Consider the following 27,516-nt stretch of genomic DNA (forward strand, 5'->3'; position numbering starts at 1 on the left):
ATGACATTTATGAAAGATACCACTCACCTAAACAGGAAAGGAAGGTGAAAAACCACTTTACCTTTTCCAGTCACTAATATCACATCACCTAAATGTTTATTTGTAATATTAAAAATAGGAAAAGTCACTCCTTACACCTAGTACTGAAGCTTAATCCTGTTCAGGCATTGGAGCTGAGCCATTATAACTTACACATGGGCTGGAGCTGTAAGAAAACAAAGGGAACCTGTCACCGGGGACCTTATTTTTACTAAAGACAGTTTGCAAAAGCCCATTATAGCAGCATTGCACATGTGCCTTTTTGCCTTTTCTAAGCATTTGCATTACAATATAATTGTGTGTTATAACTTACCATGCACCCTGACATAATCTTCTGTTTAGTCCCAGGAGTTGGACTTTGGTTTGGATGCATTTCAAAAATTAACATGTGACTTGTCTGTGCTGCTCACTCCTCAGCTCTCAGCCCCCACCTTTGTGCTCCTGTACAACAACTCCTCCCTCCCGCACTGATGTCAGCTCACCAGGCTGTGAGTTCTTTGAAGGAACAGGAGGGAGGAGCTGTACAGGAACACAAAGGTGGGGGCTGAGAGCTGAGCAGCACAGACAAGTCACATGTTGTTTTTTGAAATGCATCCAAACCAAAGTCCAACCACTAGGACTACACAGCGGAGTCTGCCAGGCTGCAAGATAACACACAATTATATTGTAATGCAAATGCTTAGAGAAGCATATTTGGAATGCAGCTGTAATGGGTTTCTGTAACCTGTCTTTAGTGAAAATGAGTTCCCTGGTGACAGGTTCCCTTTAACATTGACCTTCTATGGTGAAGAAAAAGGGAGTTATAGATGGAATTAAGGTTCTCAATAGGATATATTGTACACAGACTATTCATTTTAATACCAACCAATCAGGACACATAACGAACTCTTCTAATGTATACCTTGTTGAAGTTTTGTTCGGACTACACGAAGTCTGATGAATTTAATTGACTGATAATTATTAAATTGCTCCAGGGGCCCACCTGTCATGAGGCGAGTTGAGATTCTCGCCTCAGGCGGCGCGCCTCCGGCTGGAGGCAGGGAGCGGCGTCGGGCTCCAGCCACTTTCACCTGCTGCCGGTCGGACCCCTCTCGCCGGCTGGCACAAATGTACCAGCTGGCCGGAAGATCCTCATGACCGCCAGCCATCACAGGTACCTGCACATCCCCTTGCCCGCTACATTCGGCTACACCCGGCCAGCACTCCCATCCCACAGGTACCCAACCGCCGGCTGGCACATCATATGACCAACGGCCAGCACATGCACCGCTGTCTGCTCCCCGGTCACCGCCCCCCCCCAGTCTCCGCTCCCAGCTCCCCGGTCTCTGCTCCCAGCTCCCCAGTCTCCGCTCCCAGCTCCCCGCTCTCTGCTCCCAGCTCCCCAGTCTCCGCTCCCAGCTCCCCTGTCTCCGCTCCCCACTGTCCGCTCCCCGGTCTCTGCTGTCTGCTCCCCGGTCACCGCCCGCCCGGTCTCCGCTCCCAGCTCCCTGCTCTCTGCTCCCAGCTCCCCAGTCTCCGCTCCCAGCTCCCCACTCCCAGCTCCCCGGTGTCCGCTCCCAGCTCCCCGCTCTCTTCTTCCAGCTCCCTGGTCTCTGCTGTCCGCTCCTTGCTACCCTCTCTCCGCTCCCAGCTCCCCGCTCCCTCCTCCGATTCCCCCCGGCTCTGGCAAACATCCACCACCCCCCGCGCCTGAGGACAAGGCCGAACCGGTCAGAACAAGAAAAGAAGAAAAAAGTAAGACATCTTCTATGTATGTATGTATATATAGATTTGTATATATGTGTGTGTGTATGTATATATGAATGTGTATGTATAGATGTTTGTGTATGTATATATGTATAGATGTTTGTTTATGTATATATGTATAGATGTTTGTGTATGTATGAATGTATAGATGTTTGTGTATGTATGTATGCATATATGTATGTATAGATTTGTGTGTGTATGTATGTATGCATAGATTTGTGTGTATATGTATGTATAGATGTGTGTGTATATTTGCTTTATATACTGTTTATATATGTGTATTTGCTGTATGTATACTCAGTATGTGTGTAGATGTTGTATATACTGTATGTGTGTGAATATATATTTTTATGCAGTATTGGTGATATTAATCAGGGCTGCTGTGCCATGTCAATTTTAGTTTTATGCTACATGGCAGCACACTGTATGCATTTTACACTACATGGTGGTACGCTGTATGCATTTAACACTACATGGGGGCACTCTGTATGCATTTTACATTACATGGTGGTACGCTGTATGCATTTTACACTACATGGTGGTATGCTGTATGCATTTAATACTACATGGTGGTACGCAGTATGCATTTAATACTACATGGCGGCACGCTGTATGCATTTTATACTACATGGCGGCATGCTATATGCATTTTATACTACATGGCAGCACGCTGTATGCATTTTATACTACATGGCGGCACGCTGTATGCATTTTATACTACACGGCGGCATGCTGTATCTAATTTTTACGCTGTATCTAATTTTTACGCTGTATCTGGTATATTACATATATGGGGGGCGTCGCTCGATAGCTCACCTCAGGCAGCAGAAAGGCTTGGTACACCCCGGAGTTACTGTACAACCTTTTAGAAAGATATTATTATACCTTAGATATTATGTTGTGCCATTCTTTTATTTTGCCAGGTGAAACTTGATAAATGTAAAATGAACTGAATCTCCTTGAAGAGTGCTGTGAATCACATGACCATGCTCTGTCTGTGAAACATGGACCAATGAAATGGCAGACTCACAGATGGAGTGGTGGAGGCAGGACTCCATGCATTATAATGAAATATGATGCAGGGAGTCCCTGCTTGCTGGTGAAATAGCGGAGCCCACACTACTCCACTACTCAAAAACCAGGATTTTCCTCGGAAGTATACAGCAATGAGAATTTCATTGTGGACTTCAATGAAGAAATGCTAAGTAAAGGCATTCATATCAAGAAATATTTTCTTTGATGCAAAAAAGTAACACCATTTGTAATACATATTTTTCTAGTTTTTCCCACCCATTTTTTCTGCTGTGGAATTTTTTTCTGCCTCATCCTCAGGGGTAAACATGAGAAAGAAGTGGCTTACTCCTCTCAGTGGATTGAGGTCTTTAAGAAACCCTGGATCTCATGTAGTGCTTGTTTTTATAGATGAGTTACAACCATGCTGCAAGATTTCTACAATTTCTCAGCTGTTTCCATTGCTGAGCTTCCCAGCTGCCTAAAGGTGCTAAATGACTCTCACAGAACCAGGGAGGCGAAGTGAAGAATCGTCAAGTATTCTTCCACTTGTCACAAATTGCTAATATGAATTTTTAAAGAGGTCTACACCTGGTGGGATGGTAGATAGCTCGAACCCAGGATTAATAGACCCTGGACTGACACAAATTCCCAGAGGCTCAAACCTGTAGCTGTGCATTTCTCTATAGAAGAAATAAAGTCTACGTTCAATATGTAGGTGGATTAATACTTAAGGGTGGACGATTTGATGAATAATTTAAATGACTGCAGAGTGATTCTTTATTACAACAGACATCTATTATCCTGCCCTAGTATCAAGGCAAGATCAGGAATGCAGACTACATGGACAAAGCTATTGGGATATACTGGGATTGGGATGCATAAATCAATCCCATTGCTGCCAATGTATAAAATCCAGCCCATAGCCATATAGTCTGATATTTGTGATATAATTACTTGTTCTGAAGAGTTCACTGAATTCCAAGGTGGAACTCTCCTGCCATTGCAAGTCACTGTGTGAAATTGCACTCAACATTACACTGAGATTGCCGTTATTGATAATCTGGAACTGTCCTAGGCTCCATAGAAGAAAAGAAGAAGTGTTAAAGGTTTACAATATTCCAATATACTTTCTGTATCAATTCCTCATGGTTTTCTAGATCTCTGCTTGCAGTCCTTGCATAGAAAGCTTCTATATTTACTTCCAGTGGATAGAAATCTATTTGGACTTGTGATGGACATGCAGGTGCACATGATGTTATTATCACACAACTCTGATTATTCTCGGTGATAATAACAGCTTGTGCACCTGTGTGACATCACATGACCATTGACAAATATCTATCCACTGGAAGTAAACATAGAATCTTTCTATAGAAAGTCAACAAGCAGAGATCTAGAAAACCATGAGGAATGAATACAGAAAGTATATTGGAAAATTGTATAATTTTCCTTATACAAACAATATCAATTATTTGCTGAAAGTGGACAACCCCTTTAAGAATACCTTCAATGATCATTTAGAGAATTGTATGTGGTTTGTGAAAGACCCTTTTTGTAAAAACATTACTGTACCCCAAAAGCAAAAAAGAACTCTATCCAAAATTATTGCCTGACCCCACAAATGAACTTCTGGAAGAACAGGCCAAAAATTTTGCAGCGCCCTGATCCCACATGCATGGATTACTTTTTGGACATTTCATTTAGTAAGCATCCACCATGTCCTTATGTATAAGTCATGTGTTAAAGCAGATAATATACAAATCACAAATTAGTTCAATTTACTGCTGTGCATATAAGCATCTAATGATGTAGGGGAAGAGATGGCTGACTGACCAGAATGCTGGCCTGTACCTGGCTTTAGGATGAACAATACCATATTTTCATTGCTTTGTCATTTAGCATAAAAGACATTAGGCATCAAATTAGAGAGATCTGTCAGCTCAGGGAACAGGCAGTGCCTTGGAAGCCTTAATAATAACAGGATGAACAGTCCACAAGTCCAGAATTATAGCCATTGTGAAAGTAATGATCCATGGATGGCTGCTTATGTGTCACTGGAAACATTTGCAGCTCTAAAATCTGAGAAATAGTACAATCTGTTCTATCTATATATATTGTAAGAGATGTGTACTTAGCAAATTATGAGAAAGGAGGCATTCTATTTATAAATAACTAGACTTTAAACTGTTATGAATTTATAATTTGCTAAGCATTTAATATAATTTATTATAATGTGATACCTCATTCATTCATTTACATTTAAAAATAATACAACTATTTCTAAATTATCTGAACAATGTTTTTCACATTTCCCTTTCTGCTTCATTCCAAAAGACTAGGTAACTGTTGTACTGTGGTGACATGATTTTGAGTAGCAGGAGATTTGGATTGTCCTCTCCCCCTTTACATCAGGGATGAGAGAGAGTAAAGTGATGATGTGCTATGTGCTCTTCTCCAATCTACCCCATCTGCTCTGCTGCAAGTAGACTAGATAGATAGATAGATAGATAGATAGATAGATAGATAGATAAGTAGATAGATAGATAGATAGATAGATAGATAGATAGATAGATAGATAGATAGGTGGGACCTTTCCGTATCACACTTTTCTCTAGTTTCAAAAATTAGAATACCGAAACATGTTGATGAAACCTACTTACCAGGCAGTAGGTATATATATATAAATTGTGCCATGAAATGCCAAATGCTCTTATAATGTCTGTTTTTGGGTAACACAGTGAGAATACAGAAACTTTGCTTGTCATTGAATAAACCTTGACATTTTCACTTATCCTGGGTATACATGATTTAGCCTCTTAACTACAAGCGCAACACTTGCCGGTGTGGGCATGTCTAAGATGCACAAGCTACGGTTTCATCATTCAGCATCACGTTCTTGTGATGATGTCACAGGCGGCATCATCTTGCCAACTATAAGTTTTGCAGAGCTGAAAAATATGGTTGCTAATACAAAAAAGGTACTAAATGGGGACTGAGAGGAAAAAAAATTTACCTGGAGAAGATTTATGTGTTTGGAGTTTTTTTGCTCAAAACACACCCTTTAAGAACAAATGTATAACAGTGGTGGCGAACCTATGGCACGGGTGCTAGAGGTGGCACTCAGAGCCCTTTCTGTGGGCACCAGGGCCATCCCCCCAGCACACCAGACAGGACTCAAAGAATCTTTCTGCAGTTCCAAGCAACTTAAAAGATGCTGCTTTCGGTTATATATTAAAGTGATACTTACTTCACTACTTGAGACTGTAGGAAGAGGGAGAATTAGTAGACAAGGCTTAATTATTTTTGAAGGACCTTCTGCTTGCTCCACGAGGCCAATATGATCGTAAGTTGTTGAAGAACAGGAAGCAATAAGTTACTGCTTTAATGCTTTGTTGGCACCTCACGATAAATAAGGGGGGTTTTGGGTTGCAGTTTGGGCACTCAGCCACCAAAAGGTTTGCCATCACTGGTATAGAACCTATCTTGTACGTAGCTAAGGCACTGCCGGCTCCTACATTTCTCTGGTGCTCAGGGGAAGTATGGCATCTCTAGTTTAAAACAAACAACAACATAAAAAATATAACTAGAAAACAAAGTCTTAGTGATCTACCAACCTCCAGAACATCTATTATATAAAACATTGTTAGGACTATGAACATATCTCAGGCAGATTGTCTGGGTTTATCTAGACACAAGGTGTGTGTCTGCCCTTTAAGCTGATTAGAAAAAGAAACTTAGAAGGTTTTAGTTTGTCCATAATGGTGACTAGTCTCTGATACCTTCATGGCATAATGTAGCAGGAGATAATAGGGCATCACACTGGAGATAATTGTAACATTTTATCCTGTCACCTGGTATTTACACCAAGTGACAGAATCGATCTGTACGTGACTGGCTTCCATAAGAGTTTACAAGTTTCAATGTTAGCTCAAATGATTTAGGGTGGTGAAGGATTGTAATTGTGGTTAGTATATAATTGTACATGATGTCTTTCTGAAAAGTCACAGTCATTGATAAGAACAATGCGCATTGATATTTGTGGTGTCATGTCACTTCCCCACCCTGACAGGTCTTCTTAAAATTAACTGGATTACTGCAACAACTTGCATTGCAAAGGTTAAAAACTACACTGTGTGGAACAGATGTGCTAGATACGCATCCACTACAATGATACCATGTACTATATCAGTACATTTATTTTAAAGATGGATTTGAACAACATTTTTATTAGCATCTTAACAATACAGCGGGTACAGAAACATTCAGACCCATTTAAAATTTTCACTCTCTTTCATTGTGGCCAATTGGTAAGATCCAAAAATCCTTTTAACGTGCTCATTAATGTACACTCTGCATACCATATTAACAGAAAAAAACAGGCGTGTAGATATTTTTGCCAATTATCTAAACATGAAAAACTGAAACATGTGGTCAAGTATTTAGATGCTTGGCTTGGACACTCATATTTAACTCATATGGGATGGATCTACTCCTTTATTGGAGTCTAGCTGTGTTTAATTAAACTGATTGGACTTGACTAGATAAGGCACAAACCTGTCTATATTAGACCTCACAGTTAATAGTGCATGTCAGAGCACATGAGAATCATGAGGACTAAAGAACTGCCCAAGGAGCTCAGAGACAGAATTGTGGCAAGGCACAGATCTGGCCAAGGTTACAAAAGAATATCTGCAGCACTCAAGGTTCCTAAGAACACAGAGGCCTCCATAATTCTTAAATGGAAGAAGTTTGGGATGACCAGAACTCTTCCTCAACCTGGCCATCCAGCCAAGCAATCATTGGAGAAGAGTCTTGGTGAGAAAGGGTAAAGAAGAGCCCCAAGATCACTGTTGCTGAGCTCCAGAGATTCAGTAGGAAGATGGGAGAAAGTTCCACAAAGTCAACTATTACTGCAGTCCTCAACCAGTCGGGGCTATATGTCCATGAACAATAGCCAACTAGAGATCATATGACCCTCCATCTGCAGCCATTTTATGATCAGGAATGTCTGGCTGATGAGGTAAAGGACAGCAGATTTCACTTTGCATATCAAGAAAGCAAAGCAGAACTATTAATAGATGTATATTGGTAAATTACCTAATATCCTACCCCCCACACTTACACACACATTACAAAAAGTGGGCAACCCCTTTAAAGAACACAACTATGTTGTATATAAGGAACTGAGATAATAAATTCCATGGCTGTGGAAGACTCTAGCTCTCTTGAGTTACCACACTCTTGGCAAATCCGGGTATCATTCCAGGTACTTATTATTTCATACTTATTAAACATCAGTAAAGGCCTATTAAACATAAATTTCACGAATCATTATAAAATGACAGAAAAAAGTGGTGTTTCCATAATAAAAAATCTTAGTAGAATACAATTCTTTCCAAAGGCGCCATATGGCAGCGACCCATCTACAGGATATGTGCACATTACTTTTTGTAAGCATTACCCATTAGTTTCTTTCTTTATATCAACTGTGTGATTCTTAGTGCGAATTAAACAGCTGATAAGAACATCAAGTATCACATTTGGGAAATAATGTGTGATAATGTAATTAATTGTTAAGGAAACTGCGATTGATTAACACTTAGTAGTAAGCTGTATACCAACATGTTTCTGATTCAACTCAGCTTGAAAAATGCCTTCATTCTCATTACTGAGTCAAGTTTACAATGTAATGGCTCTTTTACATTACGTTTTTTTTCACATCAGTGATTTCTCCTGAAGCCATTTCGTCTTAGGGCAGATTCGCACAGAGAGACATCACTGTGATGGACGGAACTGCTTGCATGATATCAATCTATGATATAAGGAGTTCCTGGTTTTTTACTAAACAACAGCTATCATGTAAGGAATTCTGTCTCCAGAAGCGATGTCGGTCTGCGCCAAAGCACTCTGCACAGTCTATGGTTCACAACAGCAGTGTGAATCTCCCATATGGACACTAAGGGTGGCATGTCTGTTGCGCATCCATTGCGTTTTGTCTCTGCTATGCTACAGACTACTCACTACAGACTACTCATCAGATGGGGAAGACCTTAAGATACATTGCAATGATTAAGAAGGTCAACTTCAGGAAACTTGAAAAAATGGCAGCCGAAGAACAATGATACATATGATCCGTAGACTTCTATTAACTTGCATGATCCGCATCAGTGTAAAACAACAGACTGGTAACAAATGTTTTTCCATGGAACATGAATCATTAAAAAAAAAAAGCCAATGTGAAAACATGCATAGATATCAATGGCTTAATGAAGCATCCGTGAAAATCACTGAAGCACGGTTGCATAAAAACAACGCCAATGTGAAAGAGCCCTAACAGATTTGTTTTCTCTTCCTAGATCCAGTGATTTTTTTCCGATGCCTTACTGAACCGTTCTTTTCACACTTCAGTTTTTTTCCACTGATACAATGTTGTTGTTGAACAAGAAAAGGACAGGTTCTAATTTTTTTTCCATCAGTGGAAAAAACTGAAGTGTGAAAAAGCACATATAAAAGAATGGTTCAGTAAGACAACTGGGAAAATCTCTGAAGCCAGGAAGAGAAACCAATCTATATGTGTCCATAACCAAAATCAATGATGTTAAAAAAAACACACATTTGAATCCGTCCCAAAGTGGTTGATAAAGCAAAGGACTATAATAATTTTATGTGGCATCCTGGGAGGTTTATCAATCTGTTTATGACATAATTCTGGCATAATTTGCAACAAAAAAACTTCCTGGGCCTCATTTATCAAGAGTTTAAGGCAGTTTTTACACATTTTTGTGACTAATATGACAAAATGGGCATAACCTCATAAAAAGGTGTGGCTTTGTGGGAAAAAGTCAGTGCACCATAAATTATGCTAATGTCTCTGGCATTTTTTTTTTCTTCATTCATAAGCGGAACATGTGTTTGACAAAGGCAGCAATTGCCAAAATGTTACACATAAACTTCATTGGCCGCAGAAATAATGATAAAAGTCATATAAGTCGTTTGACATGCGCCTGGAATTTTCTGGTGGGATCCAATCCTCCAATAGCAGCCCAAGGGTCTGGCAGGTGTGATGTCTCCAGCAGGCAGAATCCCTATACATATCTAATAAAGTACAAAAAACACCCACATATTTGGTATTGCCGCGTCCGTAACAATCTGTACAATAAATTGGAAACATTATTGTACCTGCTCCATGAAAGCGGCAAAAAAAAAATTAAAATCCTACCAAATATGTATATTTTTCATAAAATCCCAAAAATTAAGTGAGCAAAAAAAGTGATGTGCGCCAAAATGGTACCAATGAAAAGAACAACTCAACATGAAAAAAATAAGCCCTAAAAAAGATATCTTACATATGGGGTATTAGCATACTAATAGAAATAGGGTAACAAACTTTGTGGAGCATTTTAGTTTACCCACTGAGAATGTGTAAATGTTTTTAAAAATACATTAATTTAGCCAAACCTCAAAGATTCTCCATTTTTTTATGAATGTGAAGATTCACACCTAATTCACATCTTACTAAATAAAAAACCATGTCAACATAAAGCAGTGTGCGTTCAAATTAAATCATTTCCCCTAAGTATTTAAGCCACTGTGGATAGGGAATTACAAGGTAATTGTTGGGAATACAACTATTGTCCCAATTATACCACCGATCAAGAGCAGGGCCAGTTTTAGACAAAGTGGGTTCCTAAAACTAGTTTATGAACAGTCATATTCAGTAAGAGGCTCCCTTTAGCACTTTGTAGTCAACCAAGGTGTATTAAAGAAGCAATACATCCTTTGCGCACAAAAGTCCACTTACAGGGGGCCCCTTTGTGGCAGGATGCCCTGGCCAAATGCCCAGTTTGCTGACCCCTAATGCTGGCCCTGATCACAAGAACTCAGCATCCTCCCTGAGACTCTATTCACTATCTATGGGAGTGGTGAAAGATATGTGCTTTACGTCCATCATTACCACTCAATTGAATGAAGCTAAAGGAAGCATGTACATCCTGCCACTCCTCCCATTACGGAGAGAGCAAGATCCCTGTTCTCATGATTGTGGGTGAATAGGGGAAAATCTAAATACATGGGACTAACCCTTTAATATGTTCAGCTAAGTAAAATGTGACATTTTACAAGAGGCAGGCACATTCAGCTCAAGTTAGCCAAATAGTCAACGAAACCAGGGATTCCAATAAAACCAGGGATTCCAATGAATCCAGGAATTCTATGCAAGTATTTTCCTGAAAAATTCCGGTATTAATGAATGACTGAGACTACCTGGTTCTGATGAATCTGTGTCTTTGAACAAAACAGTGGCATTTTATTCGCTTGCAGTGCTGTAAGTTAGTGGTCAGCACTACCACCTTGATACAGAAAGCCATCCTAAAGAGGGAGTTTGAGATCAGCGTTGTACTTGTATCTATGGACTCCATGATGGGCAAAAGTAACAAACAACTTGAAATCATCCCTCTCCAGCACTCCAGACCAGAGTGGTTTAACCAGTCACTGCCAAACTCTATATAGAGAGGCTTTGCTACAGCAGGCAAGTAAGGACAGAGCAGTCTTTCTCTATCAATTTAGAGTATCTTGTCTAACTTGGCAATGTGTAACTTTAGGCAGTTTTAGTTTGTACCTATGTATAAGGCCTCATCATACCTTTTCTGATGAGTGGCGTCAGTGCCATTATTTGGGGTGTGGAAAATGTTTGGGGATATTTGTTGTGCTGACAGAATGACAAGTTTGTAATTGAGGCTTGTTTGACTTGGCAGAAGCAAGTACCTTCATTTCCATTGTGGTTTATATCTATTTAATCTGACGCTCAGTTAAATATTTGCCTGCCTTTCTGCTGAGAAATAAAAGTCTACAATAGATTTATTAATACAGACATAATAGCAAGGCTTAAATCCATCAACACATCATTTGATGGGGATTATTCGTTAACCAAGCTGAATATTTCATTAAAAAACAAAGCCTGAAGAATCCTGTGAAAAACTTACAATAATGTTATATATAAAACCATCTGCATAAGATACAAGGACATGTTTTTTTCTGCCCATTTACTACATCTATATAAGCAGCACTCCTGAAGAAAGTGATCAGTCACATGTTTATGACATCATTGCAGGACCTGGAGTTTTTTTACATGCTGCCAGGACTTAAATTCTCCTGCCACTGATCAGGAGCGTGCATGGGCTAGTAACCCCTCCCAACAGCACCCATCCACCCTCCTCTCCTCCGTCTAACTATGGATTACCATGGCAACCAACCAAACAAAGATAATTTAACTGCTAACTTCTAGCCTGCTAGCTGACAAATAAGTGTAAATTAGAGAATTGCTTATTCGGGTTTAGTGCAGAGCTAGTCAAAAGTTTTTATACTTTATGGTTGTACTTAAACAAAAATACAGCATTTCACAGATATAATTCCAACCTGTCTCTATCAGCCCTGGTGTTTACAATTTTGACTGTTCCCTGATCCGACCGTAAATCTTTTGACTAGGGTCGGATTCTTCTCATGAAAAGCTTCTCTTGTCTGCACGACTGCAGTGCTTGATGTTTCCCACCCTTTCCCCCTGCATTAAAATACCAGCTTAGACACAGTTGCTTTTTTGCTGGCAAGCAGCAGTGTGCAGAGACTTACTTTAAAAACTAGTTTCATCTATAATAGGGTGCAAATTTAAGGTTGATTTACAAACACTGAGTCAATAATAATAAATGTTTGCACTTTTCTATAGCTGTGCAGTAAGAATCATAACCTGAAGCTAGGTCCCAAAACAGCTGTGGACCAGGTCCCCTGACTATAACATATTATTTACAGTATTGGTCTCCTCTTAGATATGTCTGTAGCCTCATTTGTTCCTATTACATCTTCTGGTATATCTAATCGAAATCAGTTTTATGATTGTCTTACCTTGCTTTCCAAGAGATCCACATTCTGTCTTAGTTCATTTCTGGACTTCTCAGACTTGCTAAGCTTTGTTGATAAAGCAACAATTTCATCCTAAAGAAACCAAACAAAGGTCTCATCATATGGTATATTAGAACCAGGGGCACAACTACAAGGATAGCGCCATTGCAGCTGTTATGGGGCCTGCAGTGTCACACAAAAGAATGGAGGATGTACACTAGTACACACATATTATGCTGCAAATTCTATAGAGCACCTCTTCCAAATTACAAAGCTGGGGGCTCAGATAAGAAATGTCAAGGGAGGGGACAGCAGAACTGTAGGAGGATGGATCTCTCATCTCTACTTCATGCCATCTACTTCCCCATGTGGTCAGCAGCTACTTAACAGCATCAAATCATATCTGTAGCTTCTGACACCCCCTAGGATAAGAAGACTGCCTGACAATAATATACATTGGTGTGTATGACTGTATGAATGTATTTGTGTGTATATGTTTTATGTCTGTGTATATGTTACATGTGTGTTATATGTGTGTTTGTCTGCTGTTTGTGTGTTTATCTGCTGTATGTGTTTATGTGATGTATATACTGTACATGTGTGTAAATAGTGTATGTATGTGTTTATATGCTGCATATGTGTGTGGATATGTTACATGAGTGTTAATATGTTGGATGCATATGTATATGTTATATGTGTGTTTATCTGCTGTATGTGTGTAGATGGTGTATATGTGTGTGTATATGTGTATGTATATGCATGTGTATATGCTGTATGTGTGTGTGTGTTTTATATGTATGTTTATGATGTGTATTTATGTTTATATGCTCTATGTGTGCATAGTTATGCCCCTGCTTAGAACAAGCATAATTTGTAGGGAAAAGTGTACTATTAGATGGTCTTTTAAATAGTTATTTCCATTATATAGTCACATACCTCTTTTTCACGGAAAGTGGCCTCATCCACATGAATAGATAGCGAGGGTCGAATATAACACAGCAGTTGCCACCACAACCAGCCTCGCATACAGTAATATTTCCTGATATTCTTTTGGATACACCTAAGTGCAACCATGTGAATCTAAAAAAAACACAGAAAACAAATTGATTATATTATAGAATAATTAATTTGATACGACCAGTCTGTTTTTATTTAATGAGTATGTTTTCAAGATTTGGTCAGTTGTACAAATGAAGATATATATACTGTCTGTGGGTAAAGTTGTAGTTTGATTTCTGTCGCATGAAAGCCGGCGTCGCTGCACCAAAATCCGATCACGTGCACCAAAATCCCCTTCTAAATTCCTGTCTCAGTGGCGCAAATCCTAAAACGGAATATCTGACTAAAGTGTGGTCCACGGGATCCTTTGTAAATAAGCACCCATGTGTTTTGAAAATAAAAGAACAATACTTTGGGGGGTTATTTTACATTACACAAGTTTATTTTCTGTGATGTTAAATGTACAATAGCTGTTTCAGTTTAGGTAATGCAGAAAGTATAATGAAGAATTACCATGGAAACCTAACATACTTTACAAAACAATACATTGTGATCTTTTATAGAAGAATACATTTACTGGCAACAGTGCTAACTGCACTAAATGCAACCTGTGTATGGTGCAGGGTGTGCCAGATTCAGGATTTCTGGCAAATGTTCTTCATGAATCGGGCGCTCCCCGCACAGCTCCGAAAGAGTGCACCACTGTTTTTTTGGTGCACTTTTGACATTGGGCTTGCAACACATATCTGTCAGACTTTGCATGTTAAATCTGGTGCAGATCCGACTGCGCCACACTAGGGTCGCGTACGACACAAATATTATATACCAATGCAAGTAGTTTGCACTTAAAAAAACCTGCAACAGTTCATTGGCGCAAAGTCCTTAGTAAATGTGCCCCATTATGTTTTACAGATTGATACAAAAATGTCAGCAGTAGGTAACATACAGATATATGTTATATATGTTTATAACGTGATAAAATGATCAATTAGATCCGTCCTTGCCTTTGTTTTCTTAAACTTTTGTCGACAAAGGAAACCTCTGCATGCTGCCTGGAAAAGGATCATGTTTTGGGAAATCATCTTCTCCCGCTGTTTCTCTAGCCTCGAGAGAACACCAGATTTCATGAACACCTACAGAGCATAATACATGGTTATAGAAAGCTTCAAATATGATCAATAATGTATCACACAGTGCCAACATGGGTACCTGATAGGTGTATGTTTAACATCATGCAATAATAGCAAGAAAAAGTATAGTCAAAATAACTTTTGTTTTAATTGAATATGACAAAAGCAAAGACAAGGAGAAAAATATAGATTTGTTTTGGAGTATGAATAATTGTCTAAGGATGTTTTAAGAATGTTGGTTGCATTCCTTTGTTCTGTAGCATTGACCTTCTTGAGAACATACACATACATACAAATATGAGAAGATTACCACAGTCACAGTGCCTGGGTCTATGAGTAAGTGTTCCTGGTTTATGGTCACTAGCTATTCAGACAACTTATGCTCATCCAATGCAGAATACAAATGCTATTCACTCTTGCTAAAACTGTTGATGTTTTCCCAGAAAAATGTAACCTAAAAATGTCACTAATCTTTCAAACCAGAATTCAACTCATAAGGTAAGGTAAACAATAGAATGGGCAAGCTCTGTGTGACGCTGCATAATCTGTGTTTTATTAAGAATTATTATTGTTATCATTATTAGAACTTAATCTACTGTGCAAATTATTAAAGTTGGTGATGAGAAAAGTTGTAGTTACTAGATTTATGGCCCTAACCTCCAGCAACCCCAAATCTGACAGATTCTTTTACAGTTCTATTGAATGATACATCCTACAAAAAATACATCTTATGGCTTTATAAAAAATATAAAATTAACATGGCTCTTGAAATGCACTAATGCTTTGTCCAAACAGACATGGCTGTTGAGGGGTTAATAGCCTAATCTACCAATATTATAGTTCTGAATAAACTCTTTTGAGTACAGTAAACAGACCTTTATTTCTGGTATTATTTATCTAACAGTATGGATTTATTGTGTTATATACATGTACCTCTACTGCCTTCTGGATAAGCCCTGAATGTTCATCAAGTCAGTCAGCACTGCTGCTTTTCCCTTTCACTGTATGCAGACCCTCCATGCTTCTTTGATTACATTCCTGAGCTCTGCTAAATAGGAGAAGCTATAGCAGCAGAGTTATAACTCATCCTGCTCCATCCCCCTCCTCTTTTCATATCCCTGTCAGTGAGGGGTGGACTGTGAGAAAAAGACACACAGTGTGAGGTGCCGTATTGACATCCTACAGCAATGAGCAAGCTGTCGACACATGCAAGAATTATTATTAAGGCAGTAAAGCAACATGGGCAACTTATTTTAAAAAAAAAAGTGTTCAACCCTTTGAATTTAATTCCACCACACCTGCCTGTCTCCTATTTATTTTGTTCAGTGTTGCAGTTAAGTCAGCTGAAATGCACCAGTGTTGCCTCTATTCACACTTCTCCCCTACTGCTCTACTTTGTATGGATTTCATGGCATTGCTTCAATCAACTCTGACTCTGACATATCATACTGTATAAGGTTTGTCTGTTGTTCAACTTTGCTTGCTATAAGTCTATTTTGGACCTGAGTGAAGTTGGCCCCTCTACCTTGGTCAAAATTAACAAAATTGGTGTCAAATGTTTGTGCTGCATTTGGTTGCTGGTTTATGCAGCAAAAATTAGTGCTGATTTGTGCTGCTGAAATTTTTGTTTGTGCTGCCTTTGCTTTGAATATATTAATGAAATTTTAAAGGTCAAAAGGTCAGCCAACTCCCCCTCCCATTAACTGAATCAAACAAAACTGGTCTCAAATGTATGTGCTACGTTTATGCTGGTTTATGCAGCAAAAATTTTCATTTGTGCTGCTATCATTTTTATGGTAGGTTTAGTTGTTTACATAAGTTAAGGTGTTTAGGATGAACTGGTAAAAAAAAACACATATCCTATTGTACCTCTAGAGACCCTCCCAGATGAAAAAGCTATAAACACATGTGAACACTTATGAAATTTTGAAAAAATTTTTGGCAATACATTAAAAGTATTTTAAAACATACAGGTGGTAATAATGCAGGCAAAAATGGGGGTCATCACTGGACACAATAAGGACAATTGTACACATATAAAAACGGATAAGACTCAAATGTTGAATTGGTGGGGCACTCTGTTGTTTATGCATCAATATGGCCCAATACCGTAAACATTATATACATGAGAGTTCAATATATATGTGACCCATCACAAAGTAAGAGGTCTTACCTAGGTATTAGAGGTATAGCTCCACTGTCCGTGATGGTACCCTCCCCATCACTGTGCCATCACGGACAGTGGAGCTATACCTTTTAATGTATTGACAACAATAAAGTTTTTCAAATTTTTTCGAAATTTTATATGTGTTCACATGAGTTTGGCTTTTTCTTCTGAGGGGGGTCCCTAGAGGTACAATAGGATATATGTTTAGTTGGTCAGCCATTGACTAGGATGCAACAACAGCGTGGGCTAACATGTTTTTGTAATAGAAATATCATATCAAATATCATATCATATATACATTCAATATTATTGCAGCACAAATGAAATTGTTTGCTGCACAAACATTTGATACCAGTTTTGTTTGATTCGGTTAATGTGGAGGAGGGGCTGGCTGACCTTTTGACCTTTACAATTTTGTATCTATATCTTCAAAACAGAAGGAGCACAAACAAAAATTTGAACAGCACAAACATAGCACAATTGATTGGCACCAGTTTTGTTTGATTTGGGTAATGTGGGGGCTGCTTGACCTCTGATGACCTATGGAAACTTTTATTAATATCTTAAAAATGATAGCAGCATAAGCAAAATTTTCGGCGCCACAAACATAACAAAACGTTCAACACCAATTTTGTTAGATTTGAACAGGGTAAGGGGGTCAACTTCACTCGGGTCTTTTTTGGAGCTTTTTGGGTAGGTTGGGCAATTAGGTAGGGACAGATGGGAGGAAGATTTAGCCTTGTCTGTCCTTCAAGTACATCCAACCCCTTCTCTCACTGCATTACAGCAACTTGGTCAATTCTAACATGACCACATAAAACATAACAATTATGCTACAATTATATTAACCAAGAGTAAAGTATTACATTTTGGACAAATCAGAGCAATAAGCTACACCAACTCTGGCCAAGAAGAATAATTTTCATAATCTCACTAACAAATAAAAGAAACCATAAATTCTTTCATGGTTCGGGCTGGGAAACAGTGTTTCAATGAGCATTAGCACTCACTAAATAGACACATTTCTTTTTTTTAGTCAATCTCCTTTTACATTGCGTTGACATAAATGTTCTGAGCAACAATAGACTGCAAATTAGTGGAGATGGAGTAATGCCTCATTAAAGGTTTGATTGCTTCAATAATGACTGCATTAACTGCACAGCCCCAATGAGTTCTTCAAAGCTGCTGCAAAATCAGTGCTCATATTAATGGATTTACCTTGCTGCAATCAGCGCCGATGCCAAGTCCTTATTAAACAGGCTGGGTAACATAGGGCCATAAAATAAGACATAAAATGGCTGAGAAAAGAAAGTACCATCTAGGAAAGGCACCATTCATGTATTGTAACACTGTCCAGTGTTTTCTAACAGTGTATATGCTGAGCCTACCCTTAGATATATACTGTCAGACAGTAAACTGTGCAAAACATAGGATTGAAAGATTCAAAAGCTGTGTCTTTCCATCCAGCTCTCTACCACTGAGCAATATGTACAGTCAGCGGAGGCTGCTGAAGGCTATGGGGGACAAGTGCTCCAGTACTGCATTCATCCACGGCCTCCACTGAGTGTACGCACATACATCACTTGGGAGATACCTTGAACATTGCCAGCCCATCACTGGCTGCTGCTGTCCACTCCACTTCCCCCATCTTTCACTCCTGCTGTATGTTGTCAGGATATGTGAGGAGTCCTCCAAGCTCTACAGTGATTGTCTTATAATATGGTCAGAAATACATGTCAGTAAGATCAATGACCCTAATAATCACCCAAATGATGCTTAGAGCTCCTTATACTTTAACCTCAAAGGATCATATTATGACCAATGCTATATGAAGAAACATCAACTTTTACCTTTTTGATCTCTGGGATATGACATCAATGTGTCATTGGTATGGGTCCAACCTCTAGAACCTTTTATGCATGCAAACAGGGTTTAAGGCTGCTTCTATATATTGTTTTTGGTCACAATTCAGATCATGTGACAGTAGTAAATATTTACCCATCATCCATGTCATGTATATGGTATTGCAGATGAGTCCTCTTTAAGTTACCAGTGCTTAGTAACTCCTGAGATGCAATAACAGACTCTGTACAGTACCAGGTAAAAGATGAAGGAACTTCATAATACTAAGAGTGCCCTGATAATACTGGGATTGTCTGATTGCCCAAATCCTAAAAGAGTATTCTCTTCTGGACATACACATGTTATTTGATTAATCTTTATAGCCTTTATATACATTTCTTCAGTTACCTGTATGAAGATTATTCCCATAAATTTAATGTTGTCCCTTAGAAACCAGATAGTTGTCCTTGGACACGACCACACTTGCACTCTGGCAGTGGGGACCACACATGCACTGTTGAGCCCTGACCAACCACCTGAATTCAGCGTTGATTACCACAGGACCGCTGTGAGACATGTACCTGCTGCCCATTTCATATGCTAAAACTATTTGTTTCTTTGCACAATCCTTACAGCCGCAGTGGTCTTATCCAGGGGCAGCTGTCCTTTGTTTCTAAGTGACCATATAACTACATAAAAAAGTACTTTTTTATAATAACATCCAATTTAAGACCTGTATGTATATGGCAGATGAATTAAATTAAATGTAAATATATGCCCAGATGAGAATACCCCTCTGTAGAAGACTACATACTTTGAAACCATAACTTTTCTAAATTCAGCCACAAGTACAAGTCTATATTAATGAAGGGCCCATAATGCAAAATACTAAGGTGATAAGTGGCATGAAGTTGTCGGTGGCAATGAAATTTATGCAGCGTGTGTGTGTCAATACTAAAGTGCTGGTGCTGCACGCCGCCATTGTGGGGAGCATTAGCACTCCCTATGACAGTGATGGCAAACCTTTTAGATACTAAGTGCCCAAACTACAACAAAAACCCACTTATTTATCTCAAAGTGCCAACATGGTAATTTAAGAAGTAACTTATTTCTCCTCGCTCTGTCACAGCTTTCCATCATAGGATGGAATTTGGAATATTATTGTAGCTTCCCTCCAGGGTCCCCTTACCAGGAAAAATTTGTCACTTTAAAATAGCACTGAGCATGGCATGTCTCTTACTACCTCAGAACTGCCGAAGGAAGCCTCAAGTCCAGTCTGGTGAACTCTGTGACGGACTGGGTGCCAACCGAAAGGGCTCTGAGTGCCACCTCTGCCATAGGTTTGCCACCACTGCCCTATGATGTCATTGGGAGTGCCAAACCTTCCACAAATTACGCAGCAGCGGCATCAAGTGAATGCCAGCACACACACACTAGATCAAGTTAACTTTGTCACACTTAAGACCTGTGATCGAGGGGTACCTAACTTTGCCGTTCAGGTCTGCTCATCCCTACTGGCTATCCTACTATAAGTTGTCTTCAAGACCTTGTAACCAATGATATATGTAAGGAGGATCAGGAGTCACCAAATCAATCTTTGATTTCTTTTTTCACTTTAGAATATTAGGAAACTTGCCTGGCTTCTGCCCATCACAATGCTCTTCTTTTCCAGGTCTAGGAGCTGAAATAGTTCTTCTACAGCCTGTAGACAGAATCACACACACCATCAGTGTAAGCAAAACTAATCAAATAGATTTGTTATATAGTGTAGCATATTTTATGTTTCACTGAAGGGCTTTAATATCTATATAGTACGCGTTGCCCTACAAAATGGACAAAATAATGCTTACTGTAACATGACAAAAGCTCATGCCATGATACTTCTTTAAAAATTGGCCAAACAATTCATAAATGTGTAAATACAGTGTAATTTAGAGATCTGTCCAGTTCCTAGTTGCTTTGTGTTTTTTTTTATATGAATTCTGCTCTATTTGTGTGGCTAATGAAAAATCACAGGGTTAAATATATCAGATCAAGAAATCGAGTGGTGACTGCTTTGCTTAGCCCATGAGACTGATGCAATACCAAAAACTATGAATTTCTCTTACTCACTGCCAAATACTGCATTGGTATTATGATAACTTTTACAAGTTACTTATGTTTTTAATATATCTGCTAGAATTTGGCAACCAATAGAGCAGTAACCAGTTTTCTTCACCTACTCAGGTACTCTAATTCAAGATTAATTATATAACTATTCAATGTGTTATTTTATTTTTAGAAAAATGAATATCCCCATAACAATATTTCCAGCATAGTAGTGTGAGCCTACACTTTCTATTAAATATAGGATTTCCATAAGTGTCAAATTTTTCAGTCGACTGCAAAATGTACATGATAATAAAATCTAATTCAGCATAAAGAAATAAGCAATCTTTAACATGCCAGTGCATGGGTATTGACAGCTTTGCCTGATATGACATGTGGAAATGCATTATTCATCAGATTTAAAAGCTTTTGAATATTTATCAGTGTACTCCATTTATTTTAATAATAGTGTAGTTTCTTGCATAAATCTGTTAAAAAAAATATAAATATATAAAAATATGTTATTTTATAAACCCTCAGTATTAGCTCAATATAATACGTTCTGATAATTACAACTATAATTTAGGAAAGTGCAAACCGGAAAAAAGATCCAGATTTTTAATGGACCAGTTTTGGAACTTTTTCCAGATGTTACCATGTAGCCTACCATCAAAAGCTAGCATAATAAACCAGAGAACTTTTAGATCCAGGCACATGACTCATGGCCTCCCTCCTTCTAAAATCAACTAAAATTATGCTAATGAGACAGAAGGGCTCTGGGGTGTTACCAAAGCTCCTGGTGCTCTGGCTTTAAAGGCTCTTACATTATGCAGGGTCGCCCTCATCCTCCCTAACATATATAAGAAAATTACAACAGTCACAGTGCCTCGATCTATTCGTAAGTGTCTCTGCTTGATTTTGATGGTAGATTTCCTATAGATTATCCTCTTCCAACTCTTTGCATCTTTAATAGCCATTGCTACACTGATTCAGTCTCACGTGGAATTTGTTCTGTAACCCCCAATGTTCCTGAGCAATCAATATGCTAATTAGGTTCTCTCCTGTCAGATGGGTGCTTGTTTCTTACATGTTGTTTGCCAGACCTAATGCTCGGGAACATTAGGGGAACAGAAACAAAATCCAACTGTGTTTAAATCAGTGGAGAAACATCTAAAGATGCAAAAAGAACATGGTGAAAAGACACAAAAAATGTTTCTATACAGTGTGCCTTTCCCATATCCTGCTTTATTTATGCTATTGGTTATTTTTCTATTTTACGCTACTTCAGGAACCAGACTTTTCCAAATAAGAGTTTTGTGGCATAACAATACCTGAAAATCTAACACCAGGAACCATCGTAATCCTAACAGATCACGAGAACACTGACGCTTCCACATTCCTGTTTTAGAACTCTGCACCAACAATTATTATCTATTATTATTGGAATTATGGAAACAACAGAATTCTCTCAATAACAGATATAGAACTGGTTATCATAAGTGGCTTTACTTCTTACTCAGACATGAAACATAGTCTGCAGTGTTGGTTAATATATAGAGCTGCCCATTTTGTTTATTACATCACATCTCTGTGTCACCTTTTAAGGACCATGAACGGTGGGTCTATATCATAATTATGGAATCAATCTATGACGTCATGCACATACGTCATGTATTTATTTCCAGCCATGTGCTTCCCATATCGTACCATACTGTTTTTGTACTAGCCGCACATGTGCACATTCACTACAATGGGCAATACAGACATATATATATATATATATATATATATATATATGAGCAAGTGATAAAAAAAATATAGAGCATGTCCTGTATTTCTCCTATATTTCCGCCATAGAAATAAAACCCATAGAAAGAAAAGGGAACGGGAAAAATACATGCAACTTATGTTTGTCCGCTGCATTTGTCCTGCATATACAGTGGGTAGTCAAGTAGACCTGGAGCTATGGGTTACCATATTTTTAAGGCTATTGATCCATGCAATGCCATAAATGCTCATGAAAGTGAAAAACATGCTGTATTTATGCCGAAAATCCAGCTGTATGTAACGTAGCAGAAAACCCATTTGTTTATGTGCATAAGGCCTAAGAGGTTCTAAATATAAATTTGGTGATAGCATCCTATTTTATCTAAAAACAAGCATACAATATGCAGTCCTATGAGCAACAAGTTAAATACTTACAGTGAATCAGAATTATTTGTATTTTGGAGAGCAAACGGAGAACACAATTTTCAAGCATTTGGGACCTTGAGTTATCATTCCAAATACAATGGTTAATAAACCAGTAAAATTACATAGTCTGTGAATACAGTAGGTAAAAAGTTATTTTTATTTAAAGGAAATCTACGACCAGTATAAGGATTGTAAACCAAGCAAACTGATATACTGGTGTGTGTCCTTGTTTTTAAGAAAAAAAAGCTTTAAAAGGTAATCAAATAAGTAACACGTATGGAGCCTGGAGCCCCTCTGGCTCATTTGCATAATTTTAAAAGCCTTTTTTATAAACTAAGGAATAAGTAGCTAGGAGAAAAACAGATCCTGCCAAAGGCGGCACACATCAGTATGTCAGTGTGTTTGGTTTACAATCCTTCATCCTGGTGGTAGATGTCCTTTAAGAAAACACTGTCCCACTGAAAATGGTATTGAGCAACTTTTCACTCATTCATTCAAAGACTTTCCAACCTGATGTATATCTCCACTATTATTCATTCCTATTACCCTGCTCAGTGTCTCTATAGTCTTCCCGAAAAGATTAACTGCTCGCCTGGCATTAATTCTATATAAATGTTAGATCACATGAGAACTTGGCTGCAGAGCCGAGACATCCGTATAAAACAGATCTCTGAAACTAAAGTTAAGAAAGGAGAAAGCACTTTATTTAACCTATAGAGAAAGAAGATATAGGGCACTTTCACCATAAAAGCTATCTCCTCTATCATAATGAGCAAGTTTAGAGTTGTAAATCATAAATTAATGTCGATTGCTGTCTCCTATGGAGCCATCAACATTGTTATTCACAGGATGACTTCACCCATCATTGTAAAGAGCCGCTAAAACAGTCTTACATTGAGTCCATTAAATATCCCAAGAAGGGACATTTTCATAGCTTGATATATCCAGAGTGCAGTTAGACATATTAGAAGAGGCAATATCACTAAACACATATGCTGAGGCTGCCATCAATAATAATATATATATTTCAATATTGATGTCAAGCAGCAGGAATTGCTGCTCCGATACAACAGTGATATTCCTCAGACAGAACACTAAATCCCTTCTCCCGTATTTATTCTGCTCAGAACTACAGGAGCTTGCATGTTAAATCTCTCATTTCATGGAATGACTGCTTTCCCCTCTATTCTTCACCTAAATTATTCATGGAACTCAATGAATAGTCTTTTCATCTGCTCTGTTTCTTGCTGGGTGTTTGCTTATAAATTTCACATTCTCAATGAAAATTGTGGAAGATTAACACATATATAGGACACTTTTGGAAACAGATAAAAAATAATTGCTTATAAGAATATCTGCCATAAAATACCAATATTAAATGATGAACGACATTTGCAACACTTTCATCCAGCTGAGAGATACAGCAACGTGGAATGGTTTATAGATGTTGAATTTGAAAAGATCATTTTAAAACTGGTTTATTTAGATTATATTGCAAACCTTAAGTTTACTAATATAAACATATTAGTATGGGGAATTGTATAGAACCATTATGGTAATTGGATTATGACTATTAGAAACGTACTGGCAGCAACTTATTATATGACCTATAATTCTCAAAGGTCTTCAAAGGCTATTAGAAAGTAACTCAAAATGTCCCTTCACAATATATAATATGTAGCATTTCTGCAATTGTTTACCATATCCTAAGATATTAAAGCCTTAAAGGAAACCTACCATTTGATTTGATGCATTATGAAGCAAACATACCTTGAAAATGCTGTAGCTACACTTATGCAGGGTCATATCTTGTTTAATCCCTGTGCTGAGTGATTTTGCTGTAAAAACAATTATAAATTATGATAATGAAGCACTGTTGCTTCTGTGCCTGGGCTCGGGCACTCTTCCTTTCACATTAGTTATGCCCTGCTCCAGAGAATGATATAATCACTGTTCTCCCAGCCAGGCAGAATAATCAATTGCTGCACCACCCCCCAGCTGCTGTGTATGAGTGATCCAGCTCAGGTTGATTAGTCCAGGCTGTACAGAAAGCTCAGAGTATTGTGGATCCAGCTTGAATTTTATAAATGTTTTTTTCAGCAAAACCATTCAGCTCAGGGATTAAACAAGATATGATTCCGCATCAGTGTAGCTACAGCATCCTCAAGGTATGTTTGGTTCATAATGCATCAAATAAAATAGTAGATTCTATACTGTCACAGTAGATGCCTAAAGTCACAGCTATTTAACAAAGCTCTGACTGTGAAATATACGATAATTTGAAAGTATTTAATGTACCTGACTGAATAAAACCTTTGTATGTACAGCTAAAGTAAATGTCCTATAACTGTCACATACAATGTGCAGATGTGTGTCCTTTTGGTTGGATATATCCATATTTTATTTATTAAATTATTTTTATTCTGTTCCCTTATAAAGAATGACTGGACCATTATACAAGCTCTTATACCTCTTGTGTCACTCTTTAAGCGTCATAGAATGTAAGCCCTTGCGAGCAGGGCCCTCACTCCTATTGTTTTATATGACTTTTTGTACTCTGTGGGGCACATTTACTTACGCGGCCGACCGTGTTCACTCGAAGTGCATTGTCCGACATCAATGCACTGTGCCGCGATTCACAAAGATCGTGCGCCCGATTTCCTGCACCTGTCGCTTCCCCGCTCAGGTCCGCCGGAGTTCACCATATTCTTCCTGGTGTATGTGAGTGTATTGGATGTGACACAATTTGAATATTAAATCCCGCGCTGAGTCCAAATTAGTCGGATCATCCAAAATCCCTGATTTCTGTTCCAAAATCCGATCGCATGCAACACAATCCCCCGTTAAATACCTGTCACAGCGGCGCAAATCCTGAAAATTTCGAAAATCCGATGAAAGTGCGATTTGCGGACCCTTAGTAAATAAGCCCCGGTATGTTTTATATTATTGTATATGTTCTCAGAATCTGTAAAATGCTACAGAATTTGATTACAATACATGTATAAAAATTATTATTATATATAAATATGTAACAAGATCAGCTTTCCAAAACAACATGGTTATGTCATAAATTGTTATGCTATTTGAGACTGTATATATTGCCACAGTTGGTTATGTGATGGTGGGAAGCCAGTGAAGATTTTGTATTGTACCCTTATTTCATTTTTTTTTAAGTGAAATTAGTGAGTGTGTCGTGCTACTTGCATCCTTTTATTATAAAACATAGCATAAAGGGGAATTCTCATCTGGGCATTCACATTTAATATATATATTATATATATTATATATATGTATTATTATATATTATTATATATATAATATTATATATGTATAATTATAATATATATATATATATTTATATATATATATATATATATATATATATATATATATATATATATATACCGTATATATATATATACTTTTCTTATATATATACAGGCGGTCCCCGGGTTACATCCAAGATAGGGTCTGTAGGTTTGTTCTTAAGTTGAATTTGTATGTAAGTCGGAACTGTATATTTGATCATTGTAATCCCAGCCAGAAATTTTTTGGTCTCTGTGACAATTGGATTTTAAAAATGATGGGTTGTCATAAGAATCAATATTAACACTAAAGCTTCATTACAGACACCTGTGATTACTGTTACAGCTGTTTATTGTAGCCTAGGACTAAAGTACAATAAATTACCAATATCCAGAGGTCTGTTTGTAACTAGGGGTCGTATGTAAGTCGAATGTTCTTAACTAGGGGACCGCCTGTATATATACTTTTCTTCAATTAGATGTTTTTTTAAAATGTGTTCCTGTGTGACAATAATTTCCCAAAATGAGATCTTTGGATATGACCACTACTGCACTCTTCCAGCAGTGGCGAGGTATGCCTATTGAAGTGCCTGGATTCAGTGTTCAATACCACAGAACAGCTATGGGAAATTTAGTAACTCCCAGCAAAAAATTGAAAAAAACTATTTATCCCTTTGTGTAAACAGCAGTGGTTGTATCCAAGAACACCTATCCTTCATTTATAAGGGACCATATAGCTACATTTATGGGAAATAATGTTACTGGTACATATTTTTTAATAACTATGCAATTGAGGAAATGTGGAATATTAATTAAATTAAATGTGAATGTCCAGAACAGAATAACCCTTTAAGCATAAATAAATGAATACATTTACATGTAAAGAAGACACATGTATTAACCCCTTCCCTAAGTGTGCTGTAATGATATGGCGTGGCAAAAAGGTAATTGCTTAGAAGCGGAGAGGGCACCAAATATAACAGGTGTCAGTGGCATAGCACAGCTGACACCCTGCTGTAACACCAGCGATTGGAGATACCATTTGATGTTAATCCCTTACATGCTGCGGTCAAGCACATATAAGGGGCTTCTGAAGTGGATC

At 38.1% G+C, this 27,516-nt stretch overlaps 1 protein-coding gene across 1 annotated transcript in view; it reads right to left on the reverse strand.

Moving 5' to 3' along the window:
• MYO18B (myosin XVIIIB) overlaps positions 1-27,516 on the reverse strand; it is a 378,023-nt gene that overhangs the window by 187,748 nt on the left and 162,759 nt on the right. The window contains exons 23-26 of the mRNA XM_072147027.1: positions 20,465-20,530; positions 14,694-14,822; positions 13,627-13,770; positions 12,694-12,783 (exon numbers count right to left, since the gene is read on the reverse strand). Of these exons, the coding sequence (XP_072003128.1) occupies positions 12,694-12,783; positions 13,627-13,770; positions 14,694-14,822; positions 20,465-20,530 (429 nt within the window). The remainder of the gene's footprint in view (positions 1-12,693; positions 12,784-13,626; positions 13,771-14,693; positions 14,823-20,464; positions 20,531-27,516) is intronic.

This window comes from Engystomops pustulosus, chromosome 1 (assembly GCF_040894005.1).
Source record: "Engystomops pustulosus chromosome 1, aEngPut4.maternal, whole genome shotgun sequence".
Lineage (NCBI taxonomy): Eukaryota > Metazoa > Chordata > Amphibia > Anura > Leptodactylidae > Engystomops > Engystomops pustulosus.